This window comes from Gymnoscopelus microlampas (assembly GCF_963454915.1).
Source record: "Gymnoscopelus microlampas genome assembly, chromosome: 1".
NCBI classification, from domain to species: Eukaryota; Metazoa; Chordata; class Actinopteri; order Myctophiformes; family Myctophidae; genus Gymnoscopelus; species Gymnoscopelus microlampas.
The window spans coordinates 37,242,467-37,259,128 of record NC_139962.1 but is presented as its reverse complement, the minus strand read 5'-3'; the positions used below and the strand labels follow the sequence as shown (position 1 = coordinate 37,259,128).

Below are 16,662 nucleotides of genomic sequence, written 5' to 3'. Positions count from 1 at the left end.
TGGCTCAATAACAGAACACAAGCTGTGTACTGGGTCTCGGCACAGTACAGTACATACAGAGATACCATTATCCACCACGCAGAATATCAAAGCTAAACTCAGCTTAATTCTAAGGGGGTGGGGGAATTGCAAGAACCTGGCTATGGTCCACTGACTATACCCTGGGAAGGCTAGTTACAGGGCTGCAGGTGATGCTGTCAGAGAGCTGGATACAGAACAGCTATGCTGTCTCCGTGGAGTTGCAAAATGCCAGCAAGTGAGCTACAGTTCCTGATGGGAGGCTGCTGAGGCCAAGTACAAAAATCACTTGGCAGAACTTTAAGATTAGTCTTGCTGGGACACAGGGGGAAAGTAAGTGTAGTTAACAGCACAAACAGAGCGTTTTAAGTGCGAGGGATCTATCAGAACTTTAAACAAATGCTATTTCAATCATCGCAAGTACAGAAACGTGTTTTTCTCTATTTGATTATTAAGATAAATGATTTGCTATGCATCTCTTTGTCTTGACTGTTTTTTTCATATTGGTTACCCAGATTCATTATGCAGATGTACAATAACCTACCTCGTTAAGGCTTAATGCCAGCCATTCATTACCGAAGGCACAGAGACTAATGACACTATTAATCAGCTATGAATAGAACTTGGCAGCAACACTGGGAGTCTGACACTTTCTTACTGTAACTGTCCCAGGCCTGGCAGTAAAAGACTGATTGTCATGAGAACGCTGAAAGCTGCCCTGCATGGCAAATCTCCACAGTGGACAAGGTGTCTCTTCGAGACGTAAACCGCAGAGCGATGGCCAAACCAGGCTTCTCCATGCATCTTCCTACCATTATTTTATGTACATAATAGATCATTTATTTAGATTATTTATATGATTATAATAGGACACCATCTTTCATCTGGTGTATTTTTAGACCCAAATGTGCTCTTGTCAATATAAAGAATAATGGTATTATAAGACAAGACATGGCGGTACATGAACATGGCTCAGCTTTTCCATTGTTTTGACAGTTACAATGGGCTAGTGTACAGATGGACAAATTTACACAGATGGAGAATTGTGCCACTGACCAAAATCGTTATAGCAAGATGTGTCAAGCACAATATTGGCATATTGCCTAGAGCTAATTCTGCACCACAGAACCTCTTTCTGTCTCACTGTGCTCCTTTTTCTCACCCTTTATTCACTCATTCCTGGCATGTCGCACACAGGGTGCTAAAGGCCCAGGCTTTGACAAATGTAATCCCACTACCTGAGCTGCAAAGCTTTCAGGAGTGGGGTGTCAAATGGAGGTGAAGAGGGCAGCGTGCCAGGAAACAGAGGAGAAACTCCCAGGGCTGTGTGTAGCTGTAAATATAATGGTGGTGTTGGGATTGATTTTTATGATTTCTTTTGACACATTTTATTTTTAGGTAAAGGTTTTGCTTACCTGAGTGTAGGTAGGTAGGTGCATAAGACAAGACCTTGGGTCGACAACAGTGAAACAAAGAACTCTCGATATGATCTGCTGAAGGTCAACTGAAACAGTTTTTTTTGTTTCTTTGTTGTAAACCTTTTACAGACAGAATTTTATAGAACCTTCTCACTAATCTTATCTTCCCCTTTTCGTAGAGTCACATTTTAGTTTTGTTGTCTTTAACCCCGGCTCGCAGTATCTAGATCATTCTGTTTTACTCCATACCTAGTATTAAGCCTGATTTATACTTAGTTGTGTGCTGGTGTCGTACACCGAAAATAGCAGATCTACAAACACAGCCTAAGCTTGTAGTTAGCTATTTTCAGTGCGTGAGATGATGCGTATATAACTCAGGCTTTAGATTGCAGTTTCTGTTATTTCTCCACCAGAGTTAGTTTGGTTTCTGTGTATTGTTTAATATTACTCCATTCCATGAGTAAATATGACAGTGTTTGCTTTGATTGATTGAATGAATACTTTATTAACAGTTTGCAAATAGTACAGTGGTACGATTATAAAAAGCCCTGAGGGCTTATTTCCATTGTGGTCCTGTGTATTCAATTCATAGAATTAAATACATGTGTAGTCATACCTCAAGCAGTCAATAATGTTCTAGCTAGCATGATGATGATTCATTTGGCGAATAAAAAACCCCACTTCATACCATATAAATGAGAATCATCGAAGACGGCACAAAAATGTCAGCTGTATTTCAGTTGTGGTCCTCATGATGTCTTCCTGCATGTGCACGAGGCACGAGCGTGTACAAGCTTGCATTACAGTTTTAAAACAGTACATTTGTCTGGTTATGGTTGTATTGTGATACCTTCATCAGTACAATGGTTGTGTGTGTGTGTGGATGAGGGATAATAGATGGGGATAATAGTTTAGCCTCTAGCAGTGTTTGTGTGGTGCAAACATAATTTTTCAGTCTAGTGCTCTCGGTATAGAAAAAAGCAAACGCACACATACACACACACACACACACACACACACAATAGCATTAATGTGGAGCTGAAAGTATGCTTTCTTCTAGGGTGTGGGTGGACACACAAGGTCAGCTCTTGATAAACAGGGTTATTACTAATGCCATTCTTGCTATGAAGTGTGTCTCCTTGCCAATACAAACCAATACACCAATGACAGTTTCTTCTAGTACTTAGCCTATCATGTGTACACACTAAACTTGCTATACAGTATATACACACACACACACACACACACACACACACACACACACACACACACACACACACACACACACACACACACACACACACACACACACACACACACACACACACACACACACACACACACACACACTATACTATTTTTTCCCCCCAATTTTGCCTCCACTCGATTTCCCTGACCTGGAAACAAATGGAAATGCCATAGATGCTGACATTCTTTCCATATGGTTTCATTTCGCCCACTTGCAAGTAAAATGGAAAGCAGATCTAGCTGTGTCCGACCACAGATTGTTCCCCCAGAAAACACCAAATGAAATCTCTGGCATTTCTGTGGCTAGACTGTGGAATGTGACAGCAAAAGTGCATAAGACCATTCTATGCTGGGAAAAGAAACTAGACTTGAGAATTAGCTTTGCGTTCACTATATTGAAGGCTGCTGTTTTTGTCCAAGTTTGGAACATGTCTTATAGACGGCTTTCTAATGTGCACATATTGCCCTGCCTAGAACATGGCTCAAAATGTCTGCAACCTGCTAGTGATAACCATGGAAGCTAAGGAGCTGATCCATGCTGAGGCTATGTGATAGAACAAAGACTCACATACAACTGCTTACATGACATTTACAATAGACAATTATATCATAACTTTTATTTTAAAAAGTGTTTCTTCCTTGTGGAAATTATGTTCCTGTCGGTACAACATGAATTGTTAACAGGAAAGCCGTCTATGATGTTGTAATTCATGTACACTGCTCTGTTCCTGCTCCCATCACACTAGAAAGAAATGTGTGTAGATCTGCATGTGTAGTCTCCCCTCGTACTGTTGTATGTGTTTAAATTTTGTGAGTAGAATAGTTTTATTCCTGTGGTTCCTTGTCATGCCGAAAGTCCTTTTTTTGTTATGTTGGTGTTATTTTGTTTTTTCTTCTGTTTTTGTTTCCTCTCTTTTTTTTCTGTCACTTCCATCTCAACCCCCCCCCCTCCCCCCGTTTCTCTGTCTGTTCCTTTCTGACGCCTCCACACACCCCATCTCACCCACCCTCACCCCACTTTCCTGACCCCAAAGACATAGCCCTGCCCTCTGCCCCTCCCCCCTCACTGACTCCTAACACTACTGACCATGTAACACCAGGCTCCGGAGATGCGACTGGGCCTACAGGTCCCACCCCCACCGGTCCACGGGATGTCGTGGCTTCGCTGGTCTCTACTCGCTTTATCAAGCTCACCTGGCGACCGCCGGCCGAGCCACACGGAGACGAGCTAACCTACTCGGTTTTCTACAGCCAGGAAGCCACTGGCAGGTAGGGTGCAAGTATCCACTCCTGCTAGCCTAAGATTTATTAGTTCTCTGTAGGCATAAACCATGTAGTTTGAACAGACTGTTCATGCTAGAAGTTATAGACATTTTTAAAGGTGGGGGCCAGCGCAGACATTTGTTTTGCATCATGACAACCAGGTCCCACATACAATTATCAATGAACCAGTTGTACACGATGAGTTGTACACGAGAGGTTGGCTGTTATCATTGTTTTTGAGCAATCAAACAGAACTAAGTCACTTGGCTGAGGTACAGTCAGAAGACTGAGACAAAATTATTTATACTGCAAAAGTTGTATACAGTACATGTACTCAAGTGTTCTCTCTGTCTGTCTGTCTGTCTCTCTCCCGGAAAGCTTCCGGTCTGAAAACGTATGGCAATGCAGAAGTGACTTAAACCTACATTCTCTTTAATGGCCAGCAGGGGGTGACTCCACTGATTGTAAAAAAGATGTCTGATTGTATAGGATTTGTTATGACAAAATGGCCCTACTTTTTACTTTATTCATTAGTTAAATAAACATTTTTCTAAGGGGTTGGTTCTCAATCACTAATTTTAAACTGTATGGTGTTCATTTTGTAAATGATGGTCCCGTTGGCGTTTAGAGTAAAATAGACAATAAAGTAGGGTATGCTTTAGGTCGTGGTTCCATTGTGATTGACAAGTTGCTACCATACATTACCACAGTGATCAGGATAGAGGTGTAGCAATGCGTAGCCGTCGTCCATTTATCCATTTGCTGACTCGAGGCTTCAAAATGGGAACCACAAACCATTGGGTGACATCATAGTCTATTCTTTTACAATCTATTATCTTAACTATGCATGCTGCTGCAAGTTGGACCTTTGCATTTACTTGCCTTCAATTCTCTTTTTTAAATCGGACTTGTATTCAGTTACTCAAAGCAATTCTGTCGCATTTTTCAGAGGGTCAGTGCTCCATGTTACAGCAGGTTTAAAGACTTGGAAACATATGTTTACCCAAACATTGACAGTATGTTGACTGCAGCCTATTTGATTTTGGTATATTTATGGGAACTCAGAAAGTTCAAGCATCTCATTGTTGTTGCTCGGTCTTTGACTTGTGGGGCAGTAACGTCTTAAAGTTTTAAGTAACGTCTAAAAATTTTACCGAATACAGGTATTTGCGACTTAACATTTTTTACCCTCTTATCCCCCCCAACGCAGCACCATTACGTCTCTTAATAGTCCACTGTAGTTGGGATGTCACTTTTCCGTTTGCTGTTGCTAGGACAGTACAAGTATACGCAGTACACTGTTTACCAGGAGTAGCCTACAGTGCTGTGTGTGTACCCAGCAACATATTCTGTACAACACAATGAATGTATGTACTGTGTGTATGTGTGTGTCCATCCCAGGGAGCGTGTGGTGAATACCAGCCGGCCTGGAGAGATGCAGGTGGCCATCCAGAACCTCATGCCAGACACCAAATACCTCTTCAGAGTTGTGCCCCACAACATCAATGGCCAGGGGGAGAGCTCTGCAGTGCTCAGAGTGGCCACCCAGGCTGAAGGTACAGCATACACACACGCGCGCGCGCACACACACACACACACACACACACACACACACACACACACACACACACACACACACACACACACACACACACACACACACACACACACACACACACACACACACCTTCGTTTGTATACACTCAATAAACACAACACATGCATACTGTACATATAAACACAAACTCAAATTCATTCATTGGAAATGCACTCACACAGACATATCGAGACAAACAACACGCACAAACACAAATACTGTGTAAAAAAAAAACTATCCCACGAACGGATACAAATATACATACTCACTTCAATCACATAGCTTCCACCACCAACACACACGCACGTGCATGGACGCACGCACACAGCCACATGCAAATCCAAACAGGAGACTGTTGCATCAAGGTGGACCACCCCACAGCAGACCTCAGCAACAGAACCGTCTCTTCTTCTAAGTCACCTCTTGTTTACTCCTCTATATTTATTAAGCCCACTGTGCGTGTGTGTGTGCGGGGGGGGTGTACGGTGTACGGTATGAATTGCATTCAAATGCCTATCATACCTGTGGCAGAGTAAAACATTTTTTCTGGAATTAGTATTCCTCCGACATCCGTTCTGAAACAGCCCTAAGCCGTTCTCTCACTCTATACAATACAGTCCCACTTGGGGATGTTTTGACTGCTGAATGCATGAAAGCAGGTGCTTTTCCTCCCTTTTGGGGATGGAGAGAGCCCTCTGGCTAAGTGCACAGAATCATTACATTCCACACCAATTTGAAATTGGGGAATCCCCAGTTTACTGTGGAGGTGGACTCCTTCCCCACATACACACACATATCGTGTGTGGTGTCCCATTCTGGATTCACAACAGCTCAGTCACTGTCAGTTTCTAGGTCAACTGCCGTTTCTCTACCTGTGTCCTTGGTGCAGGGCAGACGGACACACACACACACACACACACACACACACACACACACACACACACCATAATGCCCGCCAGCAGGAGGCTAACCACCCGTGGGAATGGTAGTGAGGGCAGGCAGTACCCATACAGTGCATCTCTGTCGTGCATATGGACTTTCTGTGTACGAACATGTTATGAATGGGGGCTTAAATCCTTGACCTGCTTCTAAACACCAGGCCCAGATGTACAGTGCAATCTCATATTGCTTCTCTTCAGAGAGAGAGAGAAAGAGGCTCCATGCCCACACACAGCCTCACCTAGTACACTTTGTTCTGTACCTGCATTGTAAAAGCCTGAGTGTTCATTTAACTCTGAGAGTGTATGCATGTATTTGGTTACACACTCAAGAGTTAAATCAACACTCAGGACTTTGCTGTGTAGGCACAGATTGACAAATGAGAACCTCCCCACACGCAGACATACACGCACATTAATTAATTAAAACACTTTTGGATCTCAGAATATCACTGTCATGCATTCGTTATTTATTTACTTTAAGACATATTTTAAAAGGCATAATTTTTCACTGGCAAATTCAATCTACAACCAGGTTGTAGCAGGTGTATTTGGCTGGTTGGTGTTTTTATTGTTAAGCAAACAAAGACTGCCCATTGATCTCTCTACACAGTATGTACAGTACATTGTGGAAGGTTGTATTAAGGAATCTACGTACTGTATACACAGTTCCAAGTGCCATACATTTTTGTTGTTTTTTTCACTCTATATTTCCTGCTGTCCGTGTCCTTGTTTATGGCTCTAACAGCCACCGGGTTTGTTTTAGGGTCACTGTACAGTATAATTGTCACTACATGGAATAAAAGTATTCTAAGCAAAGAGACAGCTGTCCAGCCGTGAACATGCTTTGGTTACCGGCATGTTTTTCAGGTTTCACAGGTAATAAGTGTGCAGATGGACAGATTTACACATAAGGAGAATTGTGCCACTTACCAACATTGTTGTAGCAAGATGCCACACAGACTGTGTCAAGCACAGTAATGGCATAATGCCTAGAGCCAATGCCCTTCTACCCACCATGGAGTCTCGCTCTCTCTCCTCTCATTGTCTCTGTATCGCTCATTTTTTCCTCTTTCACATTTTCTGCACTTCTGCTCTAGGGATGTTTTGGGTTCTCATACACGCAACTGCTTTACTGCTATGGTATCAATACACACACACACACACACACACACACACACACACACACACACACACACACACACCTCAATTCTCCTGGCCCTTTGCTTGGCTAACCAGACTTAAAGACTTAATTACTGTAAACAGCAGTTGGAATAAATCCTTTCATAAACATTAAAAATACTGCATGCTTTCTCACACAGAATGTCACAGCAAGCTACAATATGTTGTTCTAGGGAAAATGCCCAGATATATGCCATTGTTGTGCGTTTAATTTCCCTGTACGAAATTAAGGATACGTTTCTTTTGTCATTATAGCCTGAAAGCAAATAGTCAACATATTGATTGATTGATGATGCTGTAGTGATTTCTGACATTCAACATGGAATGGAACAAACAAGGAGGTTTATTCTGATTGAACATGGATAACTCACTTACATGATGCTTGTCTAAATTCTGCTCTTCTGTTCATTTGTTTTCCCAGTCCAAGTCCCTGGTCCTGCTCCTAACCTGCAAGCAGTCTCAAATACACCTACCTCCGTTTCTCTAAGCTGGGACTTGCCCCTCACAGGCAACGGAGAGATCCTCACCTATAAGCTCTACTTCACAGACAAAAGCCTGGGCATCGAACAGGTAGGAGGTCCTTTTCTGGCAGACAATATACAGCATATCACATTGATTTGTTAAAGGGCACCATTGCCTATTGATCTATTGCAAGTGCAACTTGTGGAAATATGACATGAAACCACTAGTTTTGGGTCACTCCACTACCTGCGTAAATGCAAGGATTTACAACAAAACATACGTTTTTAAATCACTTGAGATTCAAGAACAACGCAGACATACCGACAATGAGGCTTTTGAGGCACGAGTGAGCGAGCCACTAGGCGAGCAGGTGCCCACGCCGAGCAGCTGGTGGTCTTGTGTGTCGACAAGTGCACGTTGTGGACAGAATTAGGTTAGTATAATTAATCGGTTATCATGTGAACCAAAAAAATACCAATCGCAGCAATTAGGGGCAGGGTTTTGAGGACGACTGGCTTTGGAATGGCATACACAATATGTACAGTACTGTACGTGTCAAAACGCCTCCAGCCTACGTACATACAATTTCCCCCTTTTTACATATAGGCTGACAGAGATTTTCACCTAGAGTAAGCTCTGGAATCACAGAACATATTGGGAAGTTTTAACATGTCTTCCTCACAATAGGAAAAGATCCAGGTCATAAATCAGCAAGGTTCCCCTTTAACTGCCAGTGTTAAAACATCGTCTATAGCTGTCCTTGTCAGCGATTTCAAGCGTTTTCACTAACCTTTGAAAAATCATAGAACATTATACTTCACAACGATCCACCCGGCGATCGCCTCAAAAGACGTAGGGGGGGTCTCAGAGAATCGGGGGGAAAGCGTGCCGTCGCGATAATCCTTGGGGCTTGTTTTCGCCAAAAAGCAACAGAAAGCAGAGACATTTTTATTTTTATAAATCCTATAATGCTAAATGGAATCATGGCTACGGAAGAGCACCCTCTATTGTAAAGCACTGAAAACACCACATGACGAGAAATCTCGTCATTGGCAGTCTGAGCCTTTGAGTGAAATGAGGAGAATGATCTCGTCATTGGCAGTCAATGAGTTAATGTACTGTCATGTTTTGCTCAACATGCAGATGCAGCTGTCTTTAACCTAGTTTATTTGTTAGCCAAAATGCTAAAAGCCAGGTAACATCACTTGATTCACTTTGATAATCACCATGGCACATTGCATGGCAAAGATTATGAGACACATACTGAACAGATTCATTCAATCTCATTAGCAGTCGTCTACCGATGATGCAAACATAATATATATACATTTAACTTACAGCAAATGATGCTGTCGTAGCTATCTACTTATAATGATCACAGACATTGTGATTCTCATTTTGTATGTGCAAAAGCAACTTCACCCAGACTTTTCTCGACAGAGTGGCATCTAGCTGGTTAGAGAGTGAGTCAGCGCCGGCAGTAGCGGGTGGGTGAGCCAGCCAGGCGTTAAAAAGCCTTTAATATGATAATGGATGAAATGTCAGCCAGCACACTGAGTAATGATGCCTCAGCTCTCTAGAGGAGAGAGATAGAGATGAGACGAGGAAAAGGGGCAAGAGATGAAGAGGCTGACTGAGGGTGGGATCAAAGTGGCCTACTGGGCGAGAAAAGCTCCTCTCTCGTATCTTCGAAAGAGCGGGATAGAACAAAGGTGAAGACAAAGACAGGAGGCAATGTGTTAAAAGGAAATGAAATATTTAAGGTCAAGGGGAGTAGGTGTGCTGTGATAAATCATCACCTGACCAGAGCACTGAGGCTGTGATTGGACATCCCTGAAAGAAAGCAGATTTGTGGTAATCAGTTGTATAACTAAGCTCATTCTCATTGTAGCCGTAGTCATAAATTGTCTTGGATGAAGATGCTACTGTAACATTTTTATAATATGTAACAAACTTGAGGACACCTGAACCACCTGAAAAAAAACTCTTGGGTATGTCTAATGAAGGGCCACAATAAGTCCAATAAGTGTGTGTGTGCCCAAAAAGGCTGGCAAAGTATTATGCTGTCTCTGCTATAATTGGCAGCCACCACATACTGTATTGCGGCGATGCTGTTACTTATACCCATAGAGTACTGAGTGACATGCTTATTGTATCATGAAGACATATGCCATGATTTTGTGAATGTAACCTTACTGCACCTAGACTATTTGTGTCCTTGTATGCTCTCCTTTGTGTGGACATAAATAAATGGTTACTGTGTGTGTGTGTGTGTGTGTGTGTGTGTGTGTGTGTGTGTGTGTGTGTGTGTGTGTGTGTGTGTGTGTGTGTGTGTGTGTGTGTGTGTGTGTGTGTGTGTGTGTGTGTGTGTGTGTGTGTGTGTGTGTGTGTGTGTGTGTGTGTGTGTGTGTGTGGCCCTAACTTTCTCATAGTTGCCCAGGGGCTATCACTTACTTCTTAATGTTGAGCTCTGGTTTTTGTTTTGTTGTTTTTATTTTTGTTTTGCAACTATAGTAGAAAGCAAAACTAGTATACTGTCTGAACTCGATCCAAACTACCTTATGACTTTCTCTTAGGACATAGACATAAGTGCTCTCTCCTACACCATGGCTGGGTTGAAGAAGTACACGGAGCACAGTTTTCGTGTGGTGGCCTACAACAAGCATGGTCCAGGGGTCTCCACGGAGGACGTCACAGTTCGCACCCTGTCTGATGGTTCGTTTGTTTATAAGATAGAAGAATTTATTTCTATAGTTGGGGAAGTTGTGTAAGCGAAGATTGTTTTGCAGTTTAGCGAAAATAGCAGATCTACAAGCTCTACTATTTTCAGCGGGTGTAGAGGGGGGAAAAGGGGGAGGAGCTAGGATAGACCCACTCCGGTCTACTATATAGTGTTTACGTGGTTAAAACATACAGAGGAAAGTCTTGAGTGTTAATTTAAAAGTGCCATGTGAAATGTACAGTACACATTCATCTGTATGTTACTTAACACAATGTATCTTTTCACCATGCACTCTTGTTTTCTTCACAGTTCCAGGTGCACCTCCTCAAAACCTCACCATAGAGGTCCAAAACTCAAAGGTAAGCCCTTGGTTATGTTAAATCATTATGAAATGACAAAGACAGGCATGTCCTAATACCTTAAAAGATCTACACACCAATTACCTTTCATTTTGTGTGTAAATAAAAAATATATAAAAGACCACATAAACAACCTCACTCTCAGACACAGTGGGAATATTCACATCATTAGATCCTCATCCACAGACACAACACATCTCTCTCTCTCTCTCTCGCTCTCGCTCTCTCTCTCTCTCTCTCTCTCTGTGTGATAGATAGCCCACGGGCCAGAGCACACTCTTTCCATGTGGTTAGGTGTGTCAGAGACCTGTAGCCCCTGCTGGTTGGGAGGGTGTGTGAATCCTCATCGATCCTTTCATCGGCTAGAGAGTCCTTGTCTGTCAGACAGCTTTAACCTCTCTATCAGTCTCTATCTGTATCTGCCAAAGACCGTGGGGATCAAGACTAAACGGGTTCTCAAAGAACTACTCAGAGTTAATAGTAGAAGCGAATCCAAGAAGCTACTGTAGCTGGGGAGAATCTGCAACATTTATTATATAAAAGACTAGACTGCACTGTAAAATGCAGTGTTTTTCTGAGTGTGTAAAAATGTACCCATGAGGAGTCAAAGCTGCCTGCACTATGTAACTTTCCTCTTCTACCCTGGATTTGAACCCGGTTTCTTGCGCAAGTGCTGACATTTTTACCATTGAGCCAATAGAGCCGGCCTGCTTACTCAGGGGATAAATTGAATATTGACCATCAGGTCAAAATTTGTGTCAGATCCTGTGTCTAGGTCAGACATGACCATTGACACGATCTAAATGTCTCAATAGAAGGGCAGGGAGACAAAATACAACCACCCCAATTGTATAAGTTATATTGTATTAACATACTCTTTTTGAGTATTTTTTGAGTAATTGATGTGTACCACACATAGTAAATTAGGCATTCTGTAATTTGAACACAATCAGCTTACTGTATTTTTGAAGGTGGCAAGAATAAGCTATTTGAAGTAGATTTGAGTGATTTTAAAAGTTGGATTTGATGTCTGGTTACATTTCTAAAGAATCCAGTTCATTACAGCTCAACAACTTATCTTTCCAGAACCTAATTATATTCCAAGTATGAATAATTAAATCTTAAAACCTTCCTGCAATCGAACATATTCACATGGTTGTCATTTTGCTCTTACGTCATACTAAAAACCATACTAAAAACCATACTGAAACCCTAACTACACAACTGAACATTAAATGTGCAGCTGACATTGGTAACACTTATAGCGCCTGTCAACCTTATAAAAAGACTTTGACGGGATACGTTTTCCATGCTTTTCTTCCTTTAACATCTGTCTTCCTGTGTTTCCTGTGATTTTCTGAAACTCAATTAAACACATTTTCTAGAAGTGGGAAAGTGCAGCACATGTAACTAACAAGCTAGGACCAACACCATAATAAGGAAAATGGAAATAATTGAACTCACTTAACACAGATTTAATTTATGTTATTCCCTTGACTCAAGATGGGGGAGGAGTGTGCATCAGTACTGTATTCAGAGGTTTGTCGCATCACTGCAACAGTCGGGTAGTGTTAATTAACTGCTCTCCCACACTGAGTTACCCCCCACCTATCACTGCACACACACACATGCACGTGAGCCCGCCAGCCAAGAAGCAGCATTCATCTCCCTGCCTCAGTATCCCTGCAGGGAAAACTGCACCACCACACATGCACACGTCTCTCAACAGGACCACTCAGTATCTATTATTCATACATTTATTTCTTCCTAATGTGTCTATCGGTGTTGCATCACCCTGTTTGTCTTTCGGCGCTCCCCTGCTGTAGCACCACTGACAGGAGGATGGGAGAGGCGTAGGTGAGATAGTGTAGTTGAGCAGTCAGAGTTAACATAGTTATGCAAAGGTCTGCGAGGGAAGGTTTTATCGTGGCTGCAAAGCCCCAAGGTCACCTCTACAGAAAAGCATTCGCAGGGTGTCAACTTGGGGTCGACAAGGTTGACGACTTGTGAGACCAGTTTTAACGGTTCAATGCCTAAGTGTTCCCTGATAGGGAGTTCCTCCTTACCGCAATGCCTCTTTATCCCTTTCACGTCACTGTGTTCTTGTCATGTCCGCCCCCCCGGCAGAGCATCATGGTCCGCTGGCAGCCCCCGCCCCCTGGACTACAGAATGGGGAGATCACCGGCTACAAGATTCGGTACAGAAAAGGAACACGGAAGAGTGAGGCAGCGGAGACCACTGGAGGCACCCAGCTTTCACAGCTCATTGATGGTATATACCAGTGAATTTGTACTTTGATTATAGGGAATGAGTAGCAATTCCTGCGGTTGAAGTTTTTTGTACTTCCTCTTTACATTATCTAGTCATGGTCTGTGAGATTGAAAGCTTTGTCTGGCTATCAGCATTATTTTAACAAGTCATGGCTGTGTGTGTCGGATTTCTGTTAGTGGCTGTAGTTCTGAGTTTAAATGGACTTTAAACACTCACCTACTGTCGGCGTCTCTCATGCTCACTGCAGCCACAAATGTGGATGGTTTCACCAGACACACTCAGCAATGCTGATTAATATTACATGTGGTCTCAGCAACTTTTTAGTGGCCCAGACTCATGCTGTGTGCTGCATCAAAGAGAATGCACACGTACAAGTTGATTTTTGAAGAGATTCTGGTGGTGAAACAGAGGGGGATGTTTGTCGGTTCAAAGGCATTTAGAGGGAGATGTTGTAGCCTGGGAGGCATGAGTGGTTAAGCAGTCCTCAGACACTGCCCCCAGGGGTGGCCCAGATTAGTGGGTAAAGAGGAAGAGAGGATGACAGGATTAACATGTAGCATACCAACAGGGACCATGATGATGATGATGATGATGATGATGTTGATGATGAAGAAAAACTATTTCAGCAAATTAACACAGCCACACATAATTTATTGTCAGCAGGCATTCCCGCCTATTCTGAATTCCAAATCTGGCCCCTGCTGTGAGACAGTTGCCTCCAAAATAGACTGAAAAACCGAGCTAATTCAAACTTCAAGAGATGTGCATCTCCCTTGGAAATATATTTTCTTCCTCCAGCTGCACCAGCACACTTTCCCTGCAATGACACATAGTAATCAGTGGAGAAAAAATACATCTCCAACCCCTCAATGATATTGAATTGAGTAGAAGGGTAATCGCGCTACGACAAACCCTGTTTTATCCCTCCCTGGTTAATCCCTCCCTTTGAACCCTGCTGAGAAATATTGGGCATCTCCTGAAAAATATTATTAGTGTCCTCAAATATTTGTTTTGTCTGCATGTTCGTGTCCCAGTTAATGGTTGAGTGACTGATACAGAGCCAGTACATTTTTTAAAGTTGTCAGTGACAGAGAAGTTTTAATGGAATGTGTGCGCACATGTGAATGAATGAAGTGATCCCCTATAATAAGTGCCTCAAGTTGAAACATTGGTCTTTGGTTGATCTACTTTCTGACATTATTGACAAACCCTGGCTTTATACTGTCAAGGTTTGTTTGTTTTTCCGATATAAATATTCTGATTGTGATACTTTGAATAGTCAAGGTAAAAGCATGTTCAAACATTCTTCCTAATGCAGTAAATTATCCTGAATGGAGTGGAAAGCGGCACTCCAAAAATAAAAAATGCAAGACAAGTAGCTCAGTTGACCATTTTCTTTAATTAAATTAGGATTAAAGAAAATGGTCAACTGAGCTACTTGTCTTGCATTTTAATTTTGGAGCGCCGCTTTTTCCACTTGGTGGATTCCTTTTCTAAGTATCACTTGTTAGCTGAGCACCCACGACCAAAAAGGCAAGCAGAGGAAGCGCACATGCTCCACAGCAGTAGCATTATAATTCCCTTTTGATACGATATGGACAAGGATTAAGGGGAATACGCTTGCTACTTTACTAAAACAGATTAATCAGTCAATTAATCAGTCTGAATCCTTGAATCATTACTTCAAGATTAAATTGCTGCTGGTAATTTGCGCGCAGTCTCGAGTGGGAGTTGCACAGCTTTTGAAAAGTAGCTGTGTGTGTACGTGCGTTTTCGTTCCTCTAGGTCTAGAGCGAGGAACGGAGTACACCTTCCGAGTGTCGGCTGTGACAGCGAATGGCACTGGACCTGCCACAGACTGGACCACCGCGGAAACGTTTGAGAGTGACCTGGATGGTAAACAACTGATTTACACACCACACATGTATGGTCACCAACCACTAGAATACATTTTAATGAGTAGCATTCAGTAGATCTTAGTTCACAGGAGAGATCCTGACATTGCTCTTTAAATTAAGCCATTTTGCAATATTAGGTCAGCTGACTCAGACATGAACATGCCCCGATTAAGCCGACGTTTTCTCTTCTAACTCCACCAGAGTCCCGTGTGCCAGACATTCCCAGCTCACTACACGTCCGTCCACTGGTAAACAGTATCGTGGTGAGTTGGACACCGCCTGAGAACCAGGATATTGTGGTGCGTGGTTATACCATCGGATATGGGATAGGCAGTCCCCATGCCCAGACCATCAAAGTGGATTACAAGCAGCGCTACTACAGCATTGAGAATCTTGGTAAGAACTTATTTTCTTTTCTTTTTTTGGTTATAGGTTAACTGATGGAGGTCACAGTTCTCAGATTGCACCACAATTGTTTAATATTTCCTTCCTAGACTTCCTAGAGTTTTCCTCTGGTTTGAGTTTTGTAGCTAATAGAGCATGCTTTAGTGTGTTTACACAAATATATTTGAATTGACTGTTCAGTGTTTTTGTTTTCTGAGTGCATTTAAGCATAAACTCCCCCTGCAAAGGCTTCTTGTGGGTTTTGTATTAGCATTAGCTGTACTTTGTCTTCAAATCCACCTAGCCCTTAAGAAGTCGAGGCAAATAACAGTTAATACTGACATAGAACAGTGCCTTTCAAAATGGCACAGACAATGCACAACATGACAAACATTAAAATTATGTTAGGATCTCAGAATCCCAATTTAGGTACTATAGAATTAGAATATATACTGAACCATTCTTTTTTTCCAACCTGATTCTGATTCTGACATCATAACAATGGAGAGCACAGAATCATTATCATTGTAGCGATAATAAATTGACGAGCAGTGGTCTTTTTTTTCTCCAAGAAGATTAGAAAACCCAAACCGTGGGGGAAAAGCATCCCACATATTTACAAGGCTATCGTCCCTGTTTCCTTTGGTTTTGCCATATCCCATTGATGGATATATATTCAATTATTAATTAAACTTTTATTACAATATTGGTAAGGGGTCTGGATTTGCTTCAAGAAAGAAATCAGAATAAGCATAAAGAGAGAGGAATGACTGTATTCAGATATTCACTAATGTTGCAGTTATGAGGAATATTTTATATAATTATATCAAACTTTATTGTTGTCGTGACATGACGAAAGCATTAGTTTTCGCATTGGTAGGTCTGGAATAAAATTAATAAA

The 16,662-nt window shown here is 42.1% G+C and overlaps 1 protein-coding gene across 4 annotated transcripts in view; it reads left to right on the top strand.

Moving 5' to 3' along the window:
- Nucleotides 1-16,662, top strand: part of LOC311051728 (neogenin-like) — a 178,326-nt gene that overhangs the window by 141,832 nt on the left and 19,832 nt on the right. For 3 of the 4 annotated variants that reach the window (XM_084066344.1, XM_084066343.1, XM_084066346.1), the window contains exons 8-15: nt 3,719-3,953; nt 5,349-5,503; nt 8,086-8,234; nt 10,703-10,841; nt 11,158-11,207; nt 13,335-13,479; nt 15,265-15,375; nt 15,579-15,773. In XM_084066344.1, coding sequence (XP_083922470.1) covers nt 3,719-3,953; nt 5,349-5,503; nt 8,086-8,234; nt 10,703-10,841; nt 11,158-11,207; nt 13,335-13,479; nt 15,265-15,375; nt 15,579-15,773 — 1,179 coding nt within the window. The remainder of the gene's footprint in view (nt 1-3,718; nt 3,954-5,348; nt 5,504-8,085; nt 8,235-10,702; nt 10,842-11,157; nt 11,208-13,334; nt 13,480-15,264; nt 15,376-15,578; nt 15,774-16,662) is intronic. The other variant, XM_084066345.1, reaches the window with a different exon arrangement.